The sequence below is a fragment of the Bactrocera dorsalis genome, chromosome 6, assembly GCF_023373825.1.
Source record: "Bactrocera dorsalis isolate Fly_Bdor chromosome 6, ASM2337382v1, whole genome shotgun sequence".
Taxonomy (NCBI): domain Eukaryota; kingdom Metazoa; phylum Arthropoda; class Insecta; order Diptera; family Tephritidae; genus Bactrocera; species Bactrocera dorsalis.
In genome coordinates, this window is record NC_064308.1 from 39,419,847 (window position 1) to 39,441,559 (window position 21,713).

The 21,713-nt window shown below is 37.0% G+C and overlaps 1 protein-coding gene and 1 long non-coding RNA gene across 6 annotated transcripts in view; one reads left to right on the plus strand and one right to left on the minus strand.

Moving 5' to 3' along the window:
* Nucleotides 1–21,713, plus strand: part of LOC105223446 (calcium/calmodulin-dependent protein kinase type 1) — a 512,064-nt gene that overhangs the window by 46,506 nt on the left and 443,845 nt on the right. For all 5 annotated transcript variants that reach the window (XM_049460592.1, XM_049460593.1, XM_049460591.1 and 2 more), the window contains exon 2: nucleotides 14,740–15,114. In XM_049460592.1, coding sequence (XP_049316549.1) covers nucleotides 15,002–15,114 — 113 coding nt within the window. In that variant the 5' untranslated portion in view covers nucleotides 14,740–15,001. The remainder of the gene's footprint in view (nucleotides 1–14,739; nucleotides 15,115–21,713) is intronic.
* Nucleotides 18,822–19,378, minus strand: LOC125779605 (uncharacterized). The gene is made up of 3 exons (XR_007423388.1): nucleotides 19,253–19,378; nucleotides 19,021–19,198; nucleotides 18,822–18,956 (listed from the first exon to the last, which is right to left on the minus strand). It is a non-coding gene; the product is annotated as an uncharacterized LOC125779605 (long non-coding RNA).

Sequence of the window (21,713 nt, forward strand, 5' to 3'; positions counted from 1 at the left end):
CTATACTCCTTCGTCCAGTTTGTGAATATGGTCGCTGGTGATTTGGCGGGGAAAGTTGGAGATTCCGTGCAGTGAGGAAACGAGAAAGGTCGGAGAGGTAGCTGTTCACTTTCGAACACATGCCATCGATTCCATTGCCCGACGTCAATATCGTGCAGTCATCAGCGTACGAGGTTATGGAAACCCCCTCTGGTGGTTGTGGGAGTTTCAAGATATAGAAATTAAACAGTAGCAGGGAGAGGACACCACCCTGCGGAACCCCCTGTTTAATTCTTCTAAGTTTGGATGTTTCACCTCGAAATAGTACGGATGACTGACGACCGTTCAGATAGTTCATGGTCCACCTCTTGAGCCCTGGAAGGAGAGTGGTTTTTTCAATGTGCTTCAGTAGCGTTGTGTGGTTGACCGTGTCAAAAGCTTTTGACAGGTCCAACGCTACGAGGATCGTTCTTTCGCAGGGTGGTTTCTGGTTGAGGCCACGAACTATCTGGGCGTTTATGACGCTAAGTGCTGTGGTGGTGCTGTGGACTTTGCGGAAACCATGCTGGTGGCTGGCTAGGCTCAGGTGGTGAGTGAAGGTCGGGAGTAACAAGGCCTCTAGTGTCTTCACTACTGGGGAGAGGAGAGTTATCGGTCGATAAGATTCCCCTTTGTTGGCGGGTTTCCCAGGTTTCAGTAGTGGGACCACTCTTCCGACTTTCCACACATCGGGTATTTGAAGAGTGGTGAGCGACAGGTTGAGGACCTTGGTGAGATATTTTACTCCCGTCGAGCCTAGATGCTTTAACATTAGCATGTTGATTCCGTCTGGGCCGATGGATCTGGAGGATTTTGCCTTGTTGATGACACCCTGAACCTCCTAATCGGTGAAAGTAAGTGGCGCGCAGTTGTTTGGCATTTTGCGCAGCCGTCGGTTAACACATCTCTTGGCCTTGTCTACCGAAGGGTGCAGTGTAAACTGCCGGCTAAAATAGCTCGCGCACTTCTTCGGGTCCGAAGAGGCATGACCATTGAATTGAACTTCAACTCGGTCGTCGTGTCTCTTCGGATTAGACAAAGCTTTGACAGTAGCCCAAAGCTTACTCACACCGGTGGAAAGGTTGCAGGACTTCAGGTGCTCTATCCATTTCGTCCGCTTATGTTGATTCACCATTCGCCGAATCTCCAAATTGAGATCCCTTATTCGGGGATCCCCGGGATCGGCATGGCGTAAGGTGTCGCGCTCATTAGCTAAGACAGCTGCTTCGGCTGGGAAATTGGGGCGGATTTCCGCTATTCTTCCAGCCGGGATGAAGCGAGCAGTAGCTGCTGCGATCACCTTGCGGAATTGACGTTCGCCAACGCATACGTCCGTAGGAATGGGTAGAGCGTTGAAGGTGCTCTCAGTGAATTCTGTGAAGCCGACCCAATTAGCTTTTTTGAAGTTAATGAAGGTACGGTATTCCACAGAAACGAAATCGGGAGGCTTCTCGATCGAGATAATTATGGGCAGATGGTCTGATGCAAGAGTTAGCATAGGTCGCCAGGTTATGCTGTTTATCAGGCCACCGCTAGCAATGGTAATATCCGGCGAGCTATTACAGGTGCCCATAACTCTGGTGGGGGCTTCGTCATTCATTGTGCAGAATGTCGAATCGTCCATCTGTTCCGCCAGCTCCATTCCCCTACGATCGTTTGACAGGCAGGAATGCCAAAGATCGTGGTGCGCGTTAAAGTCGCCTAGTACCAAACGGTTTTCACCACGAAGTAGCGCGCCTATATTCGGGTGATATCCTGTAGGGCAACATGTAACTGGGGGAATGTATATATTAAATATTTCGAGCTCGACATCGCCTGACCGGATAGCTATGCCCTGACATTCTAGGGTAGTATCCCTGGGGTCGATGTCTTCATCGATTTGACGATACTGCACGGTGTTGTGCAATATGAAGGCTAGGCCACCACCATTATCTCGCTCGCGATCTTTACGAATGACGCTGAAACCTGCACAACTCAGAAGGTCTGAGCGGCTGTTGAGCTTGGTTTCTTGGACCGCAGCTATCGATATACGTTCCCGATTCATGAGTGCAACTATCTCCTCGATCTTGCTCTGGAGTCCGTTGCAGTTGAATTGAAGTAGTTTCGTTTGTCGCGGGTATCCGTGAATGATCCTGGGGGTGAGGGAGTGACGTGTTGGTGGTGGTTGTTGCAGCTGCAGAACCCGCGGGGGCGGTTGTCGCACTGGGGTGTTGGTTGGCGACGCCACTGTTGTGAGATGCGGGGGCAGACTCCTGCAGCATGGGGCAACGTAGGTGACACTCCACTCACGTGTGGTGCGCAGGCCGGAACACGTCGGGAAGTGGCACCAGCCAGTGCAGGAATTGCACTTAACTGATGCGTGGTTCCGACGTATGACGGTCTGACACACGGAACAGACTGTGCGAGGAACCAAGAGTTGCTGATTGGTTCTCGCACGAGGATTGGAGCGGGATGAAGGTTGGGGGGGGGACAAGTCAGAGTGGGAGCTGTGTTGCCTGTTTGAGCTCCTGACCGTGGGGGTCCTTTGTTGGCCACTCTGATTGAGTGGCGGCGCGGCGCGCGAACATTGTGCAGGTTGCACAGCCGTAGAGGCTTGTATCGCATTATTGCGCAGACAACACGGGGCCACGTAACGCGTGGTCCACTCCCTGTGGGTCTTAAGGCCTGAGCAGGTCTTAAGATGGCTCCATCCATTGCATGTATTGCACCTGACCGAGGTGGAGTTTGGATGGAGCCTTTTAGCGCAGACGCAGCAGAAAAATTCCTCCGGGCCCGGGTTGGACTCAATGCCAGCACGAGTCAGGAGGATACGGAGCAACCCTGCTGCAAGGCGTTGCTCTAAGGACGACACACACAGATTAACACTCACCGATCCAAACGGGGTTAGATCGCCGAAAGAACAGCCCTTGGTCGGATAAAATCCGAGTCAATTCCGGTGCGTAGAATCGGCTGTCGTGGGAATTGATTTTTCAAGAGCTCAAAGCATGCGCTACATCAGCTCGAATCTACCTACCCTGCGCCTTTGCGCAAATGATTATGTTATGATAACAAATGCCCACATACAGATTTGGCAATGGCAATAGCAATAGATTTGACAGTTAGTGTCGGGGTGATCGACGTGTGTTTGCCGCTGTGCCAAATAAAATAAAAACTATTAGATTTCGGGTAACAATTCAGATGTATATATATATTTTAGAGTGTGTAATATATGTACATGTAACGGGTGATTTTTTTGAGGTTAGGATTTTCATGCATTAGTATTTGACAGATCACGTGGGATTTCAGACATGGTGTCAAAGAGAAAGATGCTCAGTATGCTTTGACATTTCATCATGAATAGACTTACTAACGAGCAACGCTTGCAAATCATTGAATTTTATTACCAAAATCAGTGTTCGGTTCGAAATGTTTTTTATCGACAAATTTTGTTCAGCGATGAGGCTCATTTCTGGTTGAATGGCTACGTAAATAAGCAAAATTGCCGCATTTGGGGTGAAGAGCAACCAGAAGCCGTTCAAGAACTGCCCATGCATCCCGAAAAATGCACTGTTTGGTGTGGTTTGTACGCTGGTGGAATCATTGGACCGTATTTTTTCAAAGATGCTGTTGGACGCAACGTTACGGTGAATGGCGATCGCTATCGTTCGATGCTAACAAACTTTTTGTTGCCAAAAATGGAAGAACTGAACTTGGTTGACATGTGGTTTCAACAAGATGGCGCTACATGCCACACAGCTCGCGATTCTATGGCCATTTTGAGGGAAAACTTCGGACAACAATTCATCTCAAGAAATGGACCCGTAAGTTGGCCACCAAGATCATGCGATTTAACGCCTTTAGACTATTTTTTGTGGGGCTACGTCAAGTCTAAAGTCTACAGAAATAAGCCAGCAACTATTCCAGCTTTGGAAGACAACATTTCCGAAGAAATTCGGGCTATTCCGGCCGAAATGCTCGAAAAAGTTGCCCAAAATTGGACTTTCCGAATGGACCACCTAAGACGCAGCCGCGGTCAACATTTAAATGAAATTATCTTCAAAAAGTAAATGTCATGAACCAATCTAACGTTTCAAATAAAGAACCGATGAGATTTTGCAAATTTTATGCGTTTTTTTTAAAAAAAAAGTTATCAAGCTCTTAAAAAATCACCCTTTATGTTAATAAATACAATTGTGTGGGTTATTTATGTACAATACTAGCGGGCCCGGTGCCTGCTTCGCACGGCAAAACAAAATAAGAAAAGAAACACACTTGTTTTTAATAAAGTTGGTTTTGTTCCCTATTATTCAACTTTTAATTCTAGTTTCTTACAATTTTAGAGTATGTATCACTTAAACTATCTTAGAGCTCTTTCGTAGAAACATTTTTGGTTTTGCCATGAGTTGTTGTGTATGTAGATAAAGAGAACTGAAGGCTTGCCAACACGTGAGCACGAAACATATAACTGGCCGTGTGAAAAGCAAGGATATTCTAAATCAATTCCACAGAATTCCAACGATTGCCCTTGTGCTTTATTTATTGTAATAGCAAATGCAAGACGTACTGGAAACTGTAGTCTTTTGAATTCAAAAGGTAAATCTGATGGAATCATTGGAATGCGTGGAATCAATACATCTTCACCTTTAAACTTCCCCTTTAAAATTGTTGCTTCGATAAAATTGTTCATGACCTTTTTAACCGCTAATCTTGTCCCATTGCATAATCGTGGTTGATTTATATTTCGAAGCATAATAATGGAAGCACCCACTTTCAATTGTAAACGATGAGGTGGAAATCCGGGTAAATCCAATGAATTCAAAAATTCTGTCGGATAATTAACAGCATCGTCTTGATTCGTAACCGTGCCAACTGATTGATATGTTACAACCACGCCAGGAACATGGGTTAAAATGTCTGCATTCATTTGACCAACGTCTTTATTTTTAGCGGCCAGTATAGCTTTTTCAGCCAACCAATTATGATTGCGATAATTTTCTGCAATATTTGGAAAAACACTTGACAGCAATTCTTCTTTTGTTGGTGCAATATTACAAAAGTTATCTGGTAAAGTGATTAAGCCAGTTTCACGATCAACAGCAAGTTGACCATTGCCTATTGCCAACAGTTGCCTTGAAAATGTGTCGGCCGATGGATCGTTTTGAATTTGTACTCGCACATTTGTAGTCAAATTGAGTATTTTTACATGTTCCCATAAATAAGATGACTTTAAACATGCTTTTAATTCATCTGCTGGTGTTGAACGGGGAATCACAGGCAATGTCTGACGAAAATCACCAGCCAACAGAATCAAAGCGCCACCAAATATCTGTTGATCATTACTACGCAAGTCTTGCAATGTCCTGTATAACGCTTCCACTGATTTCTTATGGGCCATTGTACATCCATTCCACACTTTTAATTTGCATTGTTGCAGACTTTGTCCATTCCCCAATTTTTGGAAACATTACAGGTGGGATTTTCATTTACATTCATATTCAGTGGTAATTTAAGTGCAGAATGGGCTGTCCGACCACCATCTAATAATGTCGCTGCTATTCCAGATGATGCAAGTGCCAATGCTACATTACCCTGTGATCTTATAGTCGCTAATAGCAAGGAAATCAGAAATGTTTTGCCAGTTCCTCCTGGAGCGTCAAAAAAAAAGCATTCCTCCAGTTTCGTTTCGTACTGATTCCATTATGGTATCACATGCGTGTCTCTGTTCTGGATTCAATTTACGCAAATTCAAGTTTATAAATGTGGTCAACTCATTCAAATCATATTGTTTTTCACGGTTTATTTCTTGATTGAATGTATCATGCATTGGTCGATTTGGAGCTACCAAACCCAATTGTGTCAATGCTTTATTTGCAATTACCAAACAAATATCTTCAATGATAATCAATGCCTCATTAAACATTTCAAGTGTAATCATTAAATAGTTATTTCCTGCAATTCGGCGCATTCGATGCAAAATGTCTTCGGTCATAAAATCCTTAAAATTTATAATTGCAGTGGATCAGATGGAAAACATGTTGCAATAATAATAGCAAATAATGTTCGTATTTGATGAGAAGAACCTGTTGCTGATGCATCCCTAAGTGTCGCATCCCAGTGATTATCATCTTCCAGTAAATGCAATTCCTGATATGCTTGACGAAAAGTGTGACACCGTTACCTCTTTTCAAACTCAAAAAAGATGTAGGCCCACGAACATGAATCAATAGACACAAATAAAAACATTCAGCGTGACTGGGATGCACTGTATAGAGACGTCCAATGGCATCACTTTCAAAAATACCAGCATATCTGTTCCATTTCTTTCATTCCAAGTGTACTTGTGAATAAAGCAATGCTTTAGCAAATTGATCATTTTGACACAATTCGAAACAATTGATGGTGGTCGCTCTACAAATTGCTGTGCAGTATCAACTGTGAAATATACACGTTGTCCCTTTTGCAAATGTACTGACAAATTAATAACTGTCGGATTTCGATCATGAATTGGGAACGATAATATTCTCCAAACTGCCTCATTGCTACGGATATCCTTCCCATTTGATATTGTGTTATTTCATCATTTCGGTTCTCTGCAACACCAAACACAGCCATGTCGCTGCCTTTATTTACATACTTGCAGATATATTAAATCGATTTAGCAGAATTGCATTATTCTACATTGATATGAGCTTTGAATGCTTTTGATAGTATTGGCGAAAAGGGGACAACTCACCTATTATGAACTGTAATATCTAGATTATTGACTCGTAGATTTATTGATTTGTCATTATCATCTGTTGAGCGTCGGCGATACAGTGGGTAACCGTCTTTTGCATTAATTGTCTCGGAAATCAAATCTCTGGGATACCGCTTCGTGTATTTCCCACCTTTCATACATGGCCAATTAATATTTATAACACCACATGGTCTATGAATCATACTTTTTGTAACAACATCAAATAAACTTGGATCGATTTCCTGATCAGGAATTTCTGCTGAGATGATGTCATCTATTTGATCGCTTGTTATTTTGTTGACTAACCATTACCAAAATATGGTCATGTGGTAATCCTCTCTTTTGACATTCCACCGAATACATCCAACATCGAACTTCGCCGAAAACTTGATGTTTAACAATAAAATCCATCAATGACTTCAGCTTCTGTCTAAATACTGTTATGCAGTTATGTCATGACAGTCTGTAGAAGATTGCCCTTCATATAAATATTGCTTGATTTCGTCCCATTGTGGATTACATGTAAATGTAATAAACAAATCTGGTAGACCATACAAACGAACATAGCAAATGGCATCTTGTGCATATTCATGCATGTGCCTTGGACTGCCTGTGTAACTTGCTGGTAAAATAACAACTTGTTCAACATTGTCAACATTTCCATCATTATTGATTGCATCGGGAGATGTATATTGATTGATTGAATTGAATAAAGTTCAAACGCTCTGTTTCTATCTTTGCATACATGTCTACGACATATTGATGAAAGAGTCTCCGACATTTCAAAATATGATCCTGATTTTGTCGTATCATAATTCTATGTGCATAACCACAAACTTATGCAAACTGTAATCAATTGCGTGATTATATCTAAATCCAGCACCAACAACAACAAACAACATTAACGTAGATTTGTGCGGCACGCCTTTGAACATTTTGATTAATACTTGTCGGCCTACGATCTGAACCCGATCTTGCAACACGTTCTCTTGTATTTGCAATCTCTTGTTCTCGCTGTTCTTGCGATTGATTTTCCCTTTCGTTTGATCTATTTTGCGTTCTACGCGACCGACGTCTAATGTCAGCTCTTGCTCTTCGTGGCATTTTTAGAAGAAACTAAACTAAAGATAAAGAACTTCAGTAATAAATTAATGAAATCCAGCAAATTCTGGACTCGAAAAGCTGAAAATGTGTTAAAATTCAATTAAAAATTGGCCAAAAAATCGAAATAATTTTTGTCTTACCGTTCGGAAACGAAAATGAAACCTTCGAGATCGTCTGCACTCGAAAAGCACCAGAAAGTGACGAAAAGACACGAAAATCTGCTGAAAGTCTGACAAAATTCAATTAAAAATTGGTCAAAAAATCCAAGTAATTTTTAGCTCACTGATCGGACATTAAGCAAAAAAAAATTCACTCAATTTTTTAATTTTTTTCACAAAATATCAAATTTGTGATTATGTCACTTGTAACAATCAGAACCCTTGTTTAGCAAAACAATCGATTTTTATCTCACTAATCATTGTTTTTTTTTTAATTTAATGACGTCCAAAGAGAAAAGAGAAATGATAACAAATTGCTATTTGCATCACTTCGTGCAATGGTCTCCAATACACAAACGACCAAAATGTATTCAATACTAATGAATGCTGTATGCGGTACAAAAAAGCCTGCGGCAAAAACACACTCACTTCACATACGCACCGCACACACATGCGTTATCGGATTTCAACCAAACTTCATGTAAACCATGTAAGTTTGGTTGAAATCGCACGACGCGTTTATGGTTAGTTCGGCGACGTACATATACGGACTTATTTTTATATATGTATATAGATAAATTTAAGTAAATTAAGTAAAACCTGATATGGGTACTTATTCCCGCGTTGATATGCTGATGATTCTGCTGCTGTTGTTACTGCTGATGCTGCTGATATTGCTGCTGCTGCTTTGGCGCCTGAATGTGTCCGTCCGTTATGGTGATTCGTTTTATTGTATCTTTTCGTTTTGTTGGGTACTTCGCTGTTATGTTGGCGCTGTTGGGTGTTTTTTGCGTTGTCCTCCAATTCGTATTTAGACCAGTTAGGAGGACAACGCAGGGATGTGTTCATTTGGTATGAACAGTTAGTAAGACATAGATTTTATCCTGTCGAGACGGCCGGTAAAGCATAAAGTAGTTACAAGAAATGATGAGATATGTATGTATACCAAAAAGGTTGCTGTGTCGTTAGCAGAACATAAATGATAGAGAAAAACAATTTTGCACATATAAGGATTTGACGCGGTATTTTTCATGTATGCTAAATTACTAGAGCGCATACAATTGTTTATTATTTGTTAGGCTCAATTTTCATTTCATGTGTGTCGTAATTTCTATCAGACGGGAATCAAAAAAGTAATGAGAAATTTAAGTTTTAATTATAGAGTACTAGCTGATCCTGCATATGTTGTCCTGTGTGAAATTATGTGTTTTGAAATGAAAAGAAAGTTGAATTTACGTTGTGTTAAAAATCTTTTATTTTCGATTTTTTCTAAATTTTTTTCAATGTAACGCAGTTTGATAAACAACATTTTTTGGTTTCTATTCCGGAGCGTAAATGTACAGAGAAGATGGTTTTCCAACTCGGGGACACGTCACGTATAACTGGCATGCACTCATGCAATCGTAGTTACGATAATTTGGCATAAACATTCGTGATGAGTTCATATTTTGTTGAAGTGAATTGACAAAAGGCGGGTGGAATTGATATCAAACCTCTGGAACCAAATTTGCCTATTTCCAATTCTTATCGAATACGATGTAAAATGTCTTCGGCAATGTAATTTTGTTCGTATTCCAAAATTGACGCGGATTTGAAGGCTGATATGTCGAAATGACCATCGCGAAAAGTGTGCGAACTTCAGTGGCATGCGAATTAGCTATCGAATCGTCCATCGTTTGATTACATTTATTATCATGTTCCAGTGATTGTAATTGCTTGCATGCTTCTCAAAAAGTTACACACACTCTACCATTCACAGTGCGCAATGACTCAAATAAAATTGAACCACGTACATTTATCAATTGCAACCGAAGGTATTAGCAATCGTCGTTTTTTCTGTGGATTATGTAAATTCGTTCTAAGAAATCAGTTGAGAACACACCTGGATGTCAATCTACTGGTTGGCCTTGCTTTCTGCGTAACTATTTCTTCGACGATGCATTTCGTGTATAATATCAAGGCATTTCCGAATAGAGCAATGTTCTCGCAAACGAATCACTGACGCAAGTTGAGAAAAAATCGTCAATGTCATTGTTGTTGGAAGTGTTTCCGCTGGCTGTACTGTATTCTCTGGGTTAAAAAACACTCTTTAGCCATTCTCCAAATGAATTGCGAGACGCACAACAGTCGAAAAACGTTCATGAATTGCAAAATACCCTACAAAGCGCTTTATTGCAGTTCACGTATCGACCGTATCGTTCAAGACCAATAACCGCTATATTGGTTCCTTTGGTGACATACTTACAAACGTATTTTATAGATTACACCAAACTGCAATATTAAACATTGACATGAGTTTTGAATGTGAATTAGACAACAGTGGAGAATATAGTACGATCCATATGTTGTCAACTTCGATATTCACTATTCCAAATTGAATTCTGAAAGTTCTGCCATTGTCGTCTGATGAGCTACGACGATAGAGTGGATATCCATCATTTCCAGTTTGCGATTCCGAAAGAAAAGCAAGTGTATAGTGCTTCGTGCATTTATTGTTAGTCATACAAACCAAAGTGGGATTCTGGTGTCCGCAAGGTCCATGAACCATATTAGTTTTCATCACTTCGTTTAATACTGGATCTTTCTCTGCAGAAATGATTTCATCAATTTGATCTGGTGGAACCACTATCCACCATCCAAAGAAGAACATCGTAACTGTTGTTTGAAAAGTCGTGCTGGGACAACGTGACGATCGCTTGCTGATTGACCCCAATCCATAATTCCACACGTTTGTCATCGCATCCTGGGAGTACTCGTTCATGTGCCTTGGCGTTGAAGGCAAAAAGAAGACCGACCGATATTAGCGGGACCTCTTCGTGGCTTCGTAACAAATTTCAATCTGTAATCGTTATCACTTCGTTTGAAACACAAAGTTTTCACTGAATAATTTTCAATTTTTTTTTTAAATAGCCGGAATAGAAGAGCAAGCGACCGAAATTGAACGATTCAAATAATTTACAAATCAAAATATTGAAAAACGAAAGAATAAAGAATTGTATGAAAAAAGTCAATTTTTGGAAATTTCCAATTTTTCGATTTTTTCTTATGAAAAGTTTTTTTTTTCTGAACCGTTCTCGAGCCTTAGCTTTACTAACAAACAAACATTACTTACATACTACATACATGCATATATGTATGTACATATATGGGGTATTCCATACCAAATCGACCACTTTTGAACCCGACCCCTTTAGATTTTGCTGAAACTTATCCATCCTTTTTCTACCCTTTGAAAAACATTTTTGAGAATTTTTTCAAAATTTTTTGTTCGACTTCAAAAAAGTTATAAATTTTTCAAAAAAAATGCTTTTTTATTTTCAAATAGCCATAACTTTTGTAGAAATAGACTTTTGGTGACCTTTTTTTTTTAATTTTTGTTTTTGAATGAACTTTTCGAAAAAATACACAAAAAAAATTTAACACCATCAATTATATGAAATAATCGTTTTTTTTGTTATTTTTTGGAAGTTCGCCATTTTTTGAAATTTCGCCATTTTTGTTTTTTGTTTTTTTTTTTCTAAAAAAAAACTTCATTTAATTTGACAACTATCCCTGCTAATCCCGGAGTGGGCCGATTTTTTTTTATATTTTTTTATTTATTTAAAAAAAATTGTCAAATTTTCAAAAATGAAAAAAAAAATTTTCCGTAAAATTTATTTCTATCAGGTGGGTCTCAGAGATACAAAAAAAGGTACTTTGACGATTTAAATGTAAACAATCATATGTTTAAAAAATATAATATGGAACATCAAAGGTATATAATTCAACAATTTCTCTTGAAAGTTTGATATCAAAGACCTGATCTCCCTGGGTGTATCACAAAAAAGTGCTCTTGCCGTGGACAACATAACTTGTTATTAGTTCATCTAAAACAAAAAAAATTAAAATATTCCATTAGTACATGAATAAATCTCGTTTTTGCACGAAGGAAATAAAAAAATTAAAATTTTCATTTTTTCTCAGACTGTGAACAAAAAACCTTATTTTTCGGTAAAATGTTCACCATTTTTTGGCTTACAATATGTTGTAAAAAAATCCTTCGTTCAATAACTAGATAACTTAACTTTTCGATAAATCATGTCCACCGTCTTCAAAAATTGAGTTTTGAGAAAAACGAATTATACCTGCGATGCGCTACACCTAAGTGGCCTGATAGACGGAATTTCCGAAGCGTCTATGTCTCAGAATTTTACTCTGATCAGTTTAAAATTTTGGGGAAATATTTTAAACACATTGTACTATTTAATAACTCATTGTTCGACACCTGAAGAGGCAGTTGCTATAGAACGCATGTTTTGGAGGTACCCCAATCAGAGTGGCAAAAGTGCTTCGTCAATTGGTTCAAACGCGTTCAAAAATGTATGGAGCTTAATAGAGAATATTTTGTAAAACAACAAAACGATTTTCGACGATTAATATTTATTTTAAATTTCAAGTATTGAAATAAAAAAGTCGCAAATCTATAAATTGCCACATCTAAGCCTCAACTTGAGATACAAAACTGCAGTTTGATGTAACAAATTGCAATTTTGAGAGGCAGCTAGCTATATTTACAAAAGTTTTAAAACGTGTGCGTTGTCCCGCCTATTAATAGGCTTAGTGTATAAATCCCAAACTATTTAAGCTATATAAGCTTTCAAATTTGAACAGTATTAATCTTGTGACAGTATGAAAATAAATGAAACCGGATGATAACCACGCTCGCGCCCTGTATAGCGGTTTTCTTAAAAGCTGCTGCAAGTGCGATAAATTAATAAATTTTACATTCACTATGGCACAAAAGGACTTTAAAAGAGCAGCTGTCAAAATTTGACGATGAGCGTTGCACCGCTAACATTTAGGTGAATTCATATATTTTTAACCAAATTATTGCATTATATTGACTTTCCCATGTTATAGTGCTCAAATGGGCGAAAACAAATACAAACCACGCTATAACCCACTAAACGTTCTTTAACTTTCCGTGTAAAAATCAAGTACCAATTAATATATATGTATATATAATAAAACTTTGCGCTAAGAGTGCTTTTGGGATGTGCCACCTTATGACTGAATCGGACCAAAACTATTCAAACCCTAGATACTGCAATTGTAGACCTCAGAGTCTTTGTTTCAATAAATAATTGAAATTAGAGGATAATTCTTTACTTATAACAGTATGCCTGTATGTCAAAAATGGGTTGAATCGGGTATATATTTCCCTTAACCCTCATGTATTTAATACTGACATGAAAGGAGTTTGTCCAAACCGTGGTCTTAATCTCATGTTCCTAATATCATCAGTTCCGATCTTCTGGTTGACGTTTTGCACGTCAACTCAATATATTAAATTTAGCTTCATTTGAGGATGATTTTCGTCGAATAATGAATAAATCGTCATAGAAATAAAACTTTGCACGCAAAGTGTAATTAAGGTATGCAACCCTACGTCATAAAATATGTGGAATCGAACTATAGCTAATCAATGCTTATTACTGACTTATTACCAAAAATATTGTTCAAACTTATAAGGTACTTATAGAAAGTCAGAGAACATGTTTTGTGGAAACATTCACTTAGTATACAATGTTGGTTGTAGTACGGATTAATTTCGAAAATGTGTGTGTGATAATTTAATAAAATAAAGTAGATTTCTTTAAAATAATGTGGGTAGTGTTGAATTTTAACCGAATTGATTGTTTTTGTTGTAGTAGCGGAAAAATTTTGCCGGGTTCACAGTACTTTGCTGGATAAAAAATCCAGACTCGTTTCGCTTGCGTGGTCTTGATTGTTGTGGGATGGGCCTACGACCTATAATACTCATAAATTATAACGTTACCAAAGTAATACTGAAATCTTTAGCAACATTTTTTAATATTAAGTTTTTTCCAAGCCTTGACTTTTGAAATTTGCTAGAGGGTAAAATGCTCGGTTATATAAAAACATAAACACTTTGTGGAGTATAAAGAAAAACTGTTCACATGAATAAATCAAAACCGTACAACTTGTACTTGATTTTGAATTTTTATATTTATTCATCTTGCCCAGAACTTTCTTCTCAAAGACTTCATCATTTCGACAACAAGGACCCTCTCCTATTATTAATGGACGCCACAGAAGATAATATTAGCAAAATTTACAAATTTCTAAAGGACACAGACCTTCTCCGTCGTATCTGACCCAACCAGCCAGCCGAAAGCCTCTGCTGCTAGCGCTGCGTTTGCTTTAGTTTATATGATAATTAATTATTATGTAAGCTTTGTAAAATAAAAAATAAAAATAAAATAAATAAATATTTATTCAGTTAGGGATTGTCCTAATTGTACGTTTTATCAGTAAAATGTAATTGTCCTAGTTGAATATCTTATCAATAATATTTATATAATATTGCTGTACTAGTATATTCTTACTAACTCAAAAAAAAATAAATATAAGGTGCATTTTAAGCGACAACACTATGGGAGAGTTTAGCTTCAATTGTTACGTATGCAAATAGCTGCAAATTTGATGAATCACATTCTATCATATGTATATATTAATTTTCTATAAGTGAAGATGTAGGAAATTTATATTCATGGTCCACTTTGCCGTTTTTCCTAACACAGTTTTCGGTCGTACAGATATATAGTATTTATTTATGCTCATGTTTCGTCATACTAATTTTTTTCTAACCATATAATCTTTTTCGAAATGACAGACCAGTGAATAAAACACATCAACTTAGTCATACTTAAATTGTTTTTTCTTTTTATATATGTTTTTCAGTAACTGATGCAAATATATCCATAATAACAACGGGAAAAATAAAGTGTGAATACATTTATGAAACGATTACTGGCGGCTGATGAATCGCAAGGAGCTGCATTTATTTTTTCTGGATGTTTTAGGCTTAAATAAAACAACGATTATAAAAAGTGAACATATTTATATATATGCTCAAAATATATAATATTTCATTCGAGTGAAAACCTGAATGTAATAAGAAAAAATATTTATTCATTGGAACACGTGAAGGTACACAAAAAATATGCCTCTATTTGGCAAAAAAGATTTTAGCAAAAAAATTAAAAAGGATAATAAGGAGCTTAATAAACAAGCATCTATAGAAGAGAAGTACAATCTGCATGGACTACTTGGAACGTAAGTATTATTTAATTTCAATTTTACAAGTTTTAAAGTTGTAAGTACACAAATATTCAAGTGCTTTCTCTTTATGCTAACGCTTTTTATATTTACGTACATACTATATAAGTAATATGTTTTAAATATAATTAAGAAATGTAAATCTGAGTCAAACAGCCAAAAATTCTATTATGTAAGAAACGGCAATATGATGGTATGACAGTTAGTTATCCGATCTTAACAATTTGATTGGAGGTTATAGTGCTTTCTTGGATAGTAATACTGGTCTGTAGCGATTTTATTGCCCTGGGTATCAGATCGTTTTTAGATATATGTATTTGTTTCCTCAGTTCATGAAACTTTCAATGATTTTAAGATTTGTTCTCGTTTATATTTAAATCTTTATTTTCACTTCACATTACAAAATTCAGAAAACATGAAACAACATAACTAAAATATTTATTATGTCAGTTTTGTTTTGAAAAATAAGGATACATCCAAGTATTTAGATAGACATGTCGAAAACATATATTTCAATAAAGTGCCTTTGATAAGCTTCACTTTGATAATTTTCCAGTCGACAATCCTTTTTCAAGAACTGACTGTAATCTGGCATCAAATGACGATTCCATCACCTTGATATTTTTTTCCATCACTTTTGGCATTATTATGGCTATAGTTTAACTAGATACTCAAATTTGCTCCTAACAATACAAAACTTTTCCAAACTTCAATTTCGAATACAGTTTTAACCTTGATATAATCTGTATCTTTCAATAATTGCCGTATTTGCATATCCATCAAATATTTTAACTTTTCCAAGCTAAGCTCGGAAATTTTTTACAATTTCAATAAAACAATGTCCTTTTACGTGCAATGCTTTGATATATTGTAGTATCATTTAATCATGTATTAAGGGGTTAGGGGTAGTTAGAGACACGAAAAAATTAGAGTTTTCAGTATTTTTTTTTGCTACTAAACAATGTTATTTTACAAAAGTAGTAATATGGCATTATTATAGGATGTATTGACTTGAAGTCACTAAAATTTCAAAAAAAATATTTAATTTCCAAAGTTATAGTTTTTTGTGTTGACCCTGTTCTTGTACTTGCGGTGACAACCATAAGTCCTTGAAGATTCATCTAAACACAACCGGACAGAAAAAAATAGTTTTATAAATAGATAATCCCGGGCCTGATCGAAGGATTTTATATTTTCTTCAAAATTAACAAAAAGCGCGGCCTCTGGATATTTTTTTTCTAAATTTTTAAAATATCGAAATTTTCGAAAAAACAAAAATCCTTTGATTGGGCCAGAGCTTATTATGTATTCGAAAAGCTGTATAAATTTCATTAAAATCTACTGAACGGTTTTCAAGTTATTGTTGTCACTGATTCAAAAAACATAAGGGGTATTCAGACCGAAGCCTGTTAATTTGGTAATTCGTTAGTTGATACTTCGTTAAAAGGCTTAACTGTGAACATCCTTTTTGCTCTACCTTGGTAGTATGGTAAATTTTATTCCGAAACAGCTGAGCCAATTTTATTAAAGAGTAAAAATGCCTAAACAAGGTGCAAAATTAAAAATTGTCAGTCATTTAATTGAAAATTATGTGGAGCAGATCAAATTGATTACTGGTAAGTACTTTAAATTGATGTAAAGAGGAACATGGAACTAACTTTCAAATTATTTTAAGAAGCAGTGAAGATGAAGATTTGGTAGAGGATACCATTGACGAGGTGTATGATGATTTGCTCATTACACTAAACTGTCGTAGAGATGTAGAAAATATTGTTCCAAAGTCAATTCACTGGTGCGATGATATTTTAACCACAATGGATGACAATCGGTTCCGTCAAATGCTGCGTGTAGACCGAACTCAATTTACTCACTTATTGACCCTTATATCAAGTGACGAAGTTTTTAAAAAATGTAATTCCCTATTGATATACAGCTAGCTGTCGTTCTATACAGATTGGGCTCGTCTGGAGAAAGTGCATCGATACGAAAAATTGCGTCAATTTTTGGGATTGGTGACGGAGGAACGTTAACAAATATTACTCGCAGAGTATTCAAGGCATTTAAAAAAAAACTCCATTTATATATGTATATACTGGCCAGATAATACTGAGCGCTCTCTAATAGTACGAGAAACGTTCAACGAACTACCATTTTGTGTAGGTCCTTTCCAGAGGCTTCAAGGACGTCCAGTAAGTGTGGTTTTTGGTCGGAATATTATTATAGTTCATCGTGTAAGTTGCTAGTGTGGAACATTTAAAAAAGTAACACTGAAGAAGTGACGTTTACTCTAATACCGCGCAGCTGCTGTTGTCTTGTTTTCAATCGTCTCTCTTTCCGGATGTTCTGTTATCACACTTGTGTAAGTGTTTCTGTTGATTATCGTCTTCGCATTTCGCATGAAGTGAAACATGAGTGTTGATGAGGAGTTCAGTGCCGTATACGGACAATATTTCCATGAAAACAATGAAGAGAGCGATTATGATGAAGACGAAGTATGTGTATCTCAGGCAGAAGATGATACCGAACAAACTTTTGTTAAGATTGACCTGTCTGTTGTTGAAGTAAAGAAGGAGGAGCTGGTAACAAAATTTCTGTCAAAAGATTGTTGTAATAATAAGTGTCATACACTGATACCACGGGAAATGATCGAGAGTACGCGGATCTACGCTTTCTCTACATTTTTAGGGAACTTTCAAACAAGTTATGACTTTTTGGATTCTATCACATGAAAACGCATCTCATCTTCCATCAGAATCAACTAAAAAGTGAAAATTGATTTTTTGACACCTAAGCCCCCTTTCCGTAGACCAGGTCACATATATGCAATTAAAGCTCAAATGGTTTGCGACTACAAGCTAAAAATTCGCGATGTTATCGTTGGCTAGTGGCTCTACTCACGATGCAAAAATATTTAAAAACTGTTCACTAAACAAATATGAGCCAAGATTTTTTTCAGGGCAGGAGTGGATTGCTGGAGACTCTGCGCACCCCCTCAGTAACATTATTATAACGCCTTACAGAAGCAACTCTCAACAATTTAAACTATCTAAAAGAAAAAAATTCAACAAACAGCATAGTAAATACCGTGTAAGAATAGAACACTGTTTCGGCTTATTAAAAGAGCGATTTTGCAGTCTAAAAGAGCTTAGGATTCGAATACGAAATAAAAGTAGTCAAAAATACTATATGTACATATAAAAAGTTGTATCACTTCAAGTTATCACATTTAGATATATTTGTACATTCTTAAAAATTATTAAACATAACAATAGCATATAAAATTCATTCTTGTTACATAAACATTCTTAAAAATTAGTATACAAAACATAAAAAATTGTCATATGTTATATTTGCACTTTAGTTCAATCATTGCTAGTCTTTTTTTTTTTTTGCTCTAACTCCAATCAATCAAAATCTTTATATAGCTTTTCTCTGTCCAATTCTAGCTTTAACTTTTCCAAATTTAATTTTTCTTTTTCAATTTCTATTCGTTGTTAAAAAAACTGTTCTCTTCTTTTGTATATCTTTAAGTTCACTAAGAATATTCTTTGGAGTGCGTTATTTCAATTTTTCGAGGAACGACGGAGTGGTAGGAGGATCTGTTGCTATCTCTGCTCCTACTGTTGTCTGTTCTGCTTTGTCGTTAAGTGAACCCGATGGTTCCGCAGATGATTGTGATGATTCGGCTGCAATTTCCACTACCTCTACAAGGTCTGCAAAATCGCTGCAGTATTGTGACACTTCAGGGTTGTACGTCTCTACAACACAATTGGCTTCGGATTTACTCCCAAATAAAACCGAAAACCGTTCATAATTTGGACACATTTTTGAAAGTTTTGCTGAAAGAACGGAGAATTATTGAAAAACCAAAAAAGTTTCACTCAACATTAAAGCCGCATTTACCTTTTTTTGAGGAAACATCATCGCCAACGTCTATTCCAGCACCCGTCGATTTGCGCCACTCCTCAGCTTTAATATACATATGCTTCCAGTACCGGACCTTGCATCGCAACATGTCCGTAGTCGCATCGATATTTGTTGTTTCAATTAATTTTTGGTAGTACAATTGGGCGTTTGGTTTCTATAAAAATACGTAATAAAATGTTTATTTAAAGCTAATTGTATAAAGAACTACCTCAATTTTCACATTTTCTAGCGAATATTCTAGAACCAAGTGGTTTTCCTCCTCATTCCATATTATTTGAGGCTTTGCCCTCCTGCGTATTTTCTTTTGAGGTTCCACTGAAAATAAGTATTAAATGAAATAAAAAGCAACTATTTGTTGGGATATACTTACTTTTGCAAAATTTTTCCTCATTCACGTAGTAAGCACCAAATTTATTTTCCCCGTTTAAAAATGTATAAGCAACAAACACCAGACTTATTTTTTCGTTAAAAATGTATAAAGCAACAAACAACAAGCAAACAGCTGATGTGATATTACCGAGTAACGAAACAATTATCAAGCTTGCCAGCTGGATAGTTCGCTACTCGGTAAAACGATAGTCTGTTAATTTTACAAAAACAAAATACATGTAAAAACTACCAAACTAACGACTAACGAATTAACAAGGCTGGTCTGAATACCCCTATAGTTTTGAGAAAAACGCGTTTAAAGTTTCACACTAGCGCTTTGAAGTGCCCGAGCTCTCTTTCTTATTTCTCGAATAACTCAAAAACTAATTATCGGATAAACGTGAAATTTCCATGGAATATTTTTATGATATTACACTATTGATATTAAATATTTTTTTTTTAAATTCTAACTACCCCTAACCCCTTAAAGCAAAACAACGCACAAAACGCGCGCGAAACCTAAACATAAAATAAAACTAACAAATTAAGCGGGCGCGAATCTAAAACGACGTAAAAAACGCTAGACCAAAGACAACAACTGGAGGAGGAGAAGGAGTTGACATCAGAGGCCCGAATAAACGCAGACAAATATACGCACAAACAACATTGCAAGTCATACCTGCTGGAAACGGTTCGGAGAGGAGCACATACATACATATATACAAAGCCCTTGAAGTAACCAAGTAATCCATTTTTTATACTTAATAATATATATATGTATACAAAAAGAAAAGTTTTACTAAATATACTAATATAAAATCTACAACTTAAAATCCGTTTTAACAGCACAACAAAGCGGTTACCAACAATATACCATACATCGAAATATTTATAAAAAAATGTAATGCCTATACATATGTTGAGCTTATCTTTGTGTATTCAAACAAAACTATTTAACAAAAACAAAAAGCAGCCAAAATTCAAGTATTTACTTGCAATACTTTTCGGCAATATCCCAACAATGGCCAACATTAAAATTATAACATAAAAAACAACACAAAAAATATAAAACAACAAAGCAGACATACATACATGCATATATGCATATTTACCGAGTGCAGATAAATTACATACATATTGTTACGAGTTTACTCCTTGCTAGTTTTACTTTACTAGGTTCGTATCTCTGGATTGACAAATGAAACCAAAAGCCGTTTAATTCAATTCAACAACAACGTGTCCTTCTAGAATATTGCGTCTGGAAATTACAAGAATATAATGCTATACGGCGCCAAATGCAGCTAAGCAGACAGCCGCGGCGCCAGACTCAGCAATTGTTTAAGTAGACAAGCAGACAGCCGCGGCACCAAATGCCTACAACAAGACAAATGCTATCCCATATACCTACAGCCATTGTTCATAATAAGGAATGCATATAGCAATACAAATACAACTTAATACTACTTTTGTAACACTGCCCTCCACTAAAGCCTAATCGTCCCGATTAGGCACAAATCCTCTTGAACCAAATGGAGCGAGCCTCTCCAAATGTACTACTTTCATTTTACATCGTGCTTTTCCATTTCTTTGTATGCGGTATACCACGTCATTTAGTCGTTTCATCACCATATAGGGTCCTTCCCAGGCTGTCTGCAGTTTCGGGGACAAGCCTTTCTTTCGAAGTGGATTGTACAACAGGACCAGATCACCTTCTTCAAAACCTTTTGAATTTGCCGCTTGATCGAACCGGTCCTTCATCTTATTGCTCATCAGATGCGTATGCTGTCTTACCATTAGATGCCATTCATTCATTTCTTCCTTTAAGGCAGAACAATAATCTCCATCATTTCTTACAACTGTAGGATTCGTCCCAAACTTAAGATCAGCAGGGAGTTGCAGATCAGATCCGAAAATAATCTTTGCTGGCGTGTAACCAGTTGTCTCGTGCTTCGCTGAACGATACGCCAGCAGGAACATCTGGATGCACTTGTCCCAATTCCGTTGATCTTTATCGACGATTTTCTGCAGATGTTCTTCGAGCGTTCGGTTGAATCTCTCTACCATCCCATCTGATTGTGGGTGTAACGCTGTTGTCCGTGTCTTGTGGATGCCCAATAATGTACAGACTTCTTGGAAAATGGAAGATTCGAAATTCCTGATCTGAGTGTAATTCGACGGGCACTCCGAACCTTGTTATCCAATTTTCTACAAACGCTTCGGCTACTGTCTTCGCTTCCTGGTTTGGTAAGGCATATACTTCTGGCCATTTACTGAAATAGTCCATGACAACCAGTAGATAT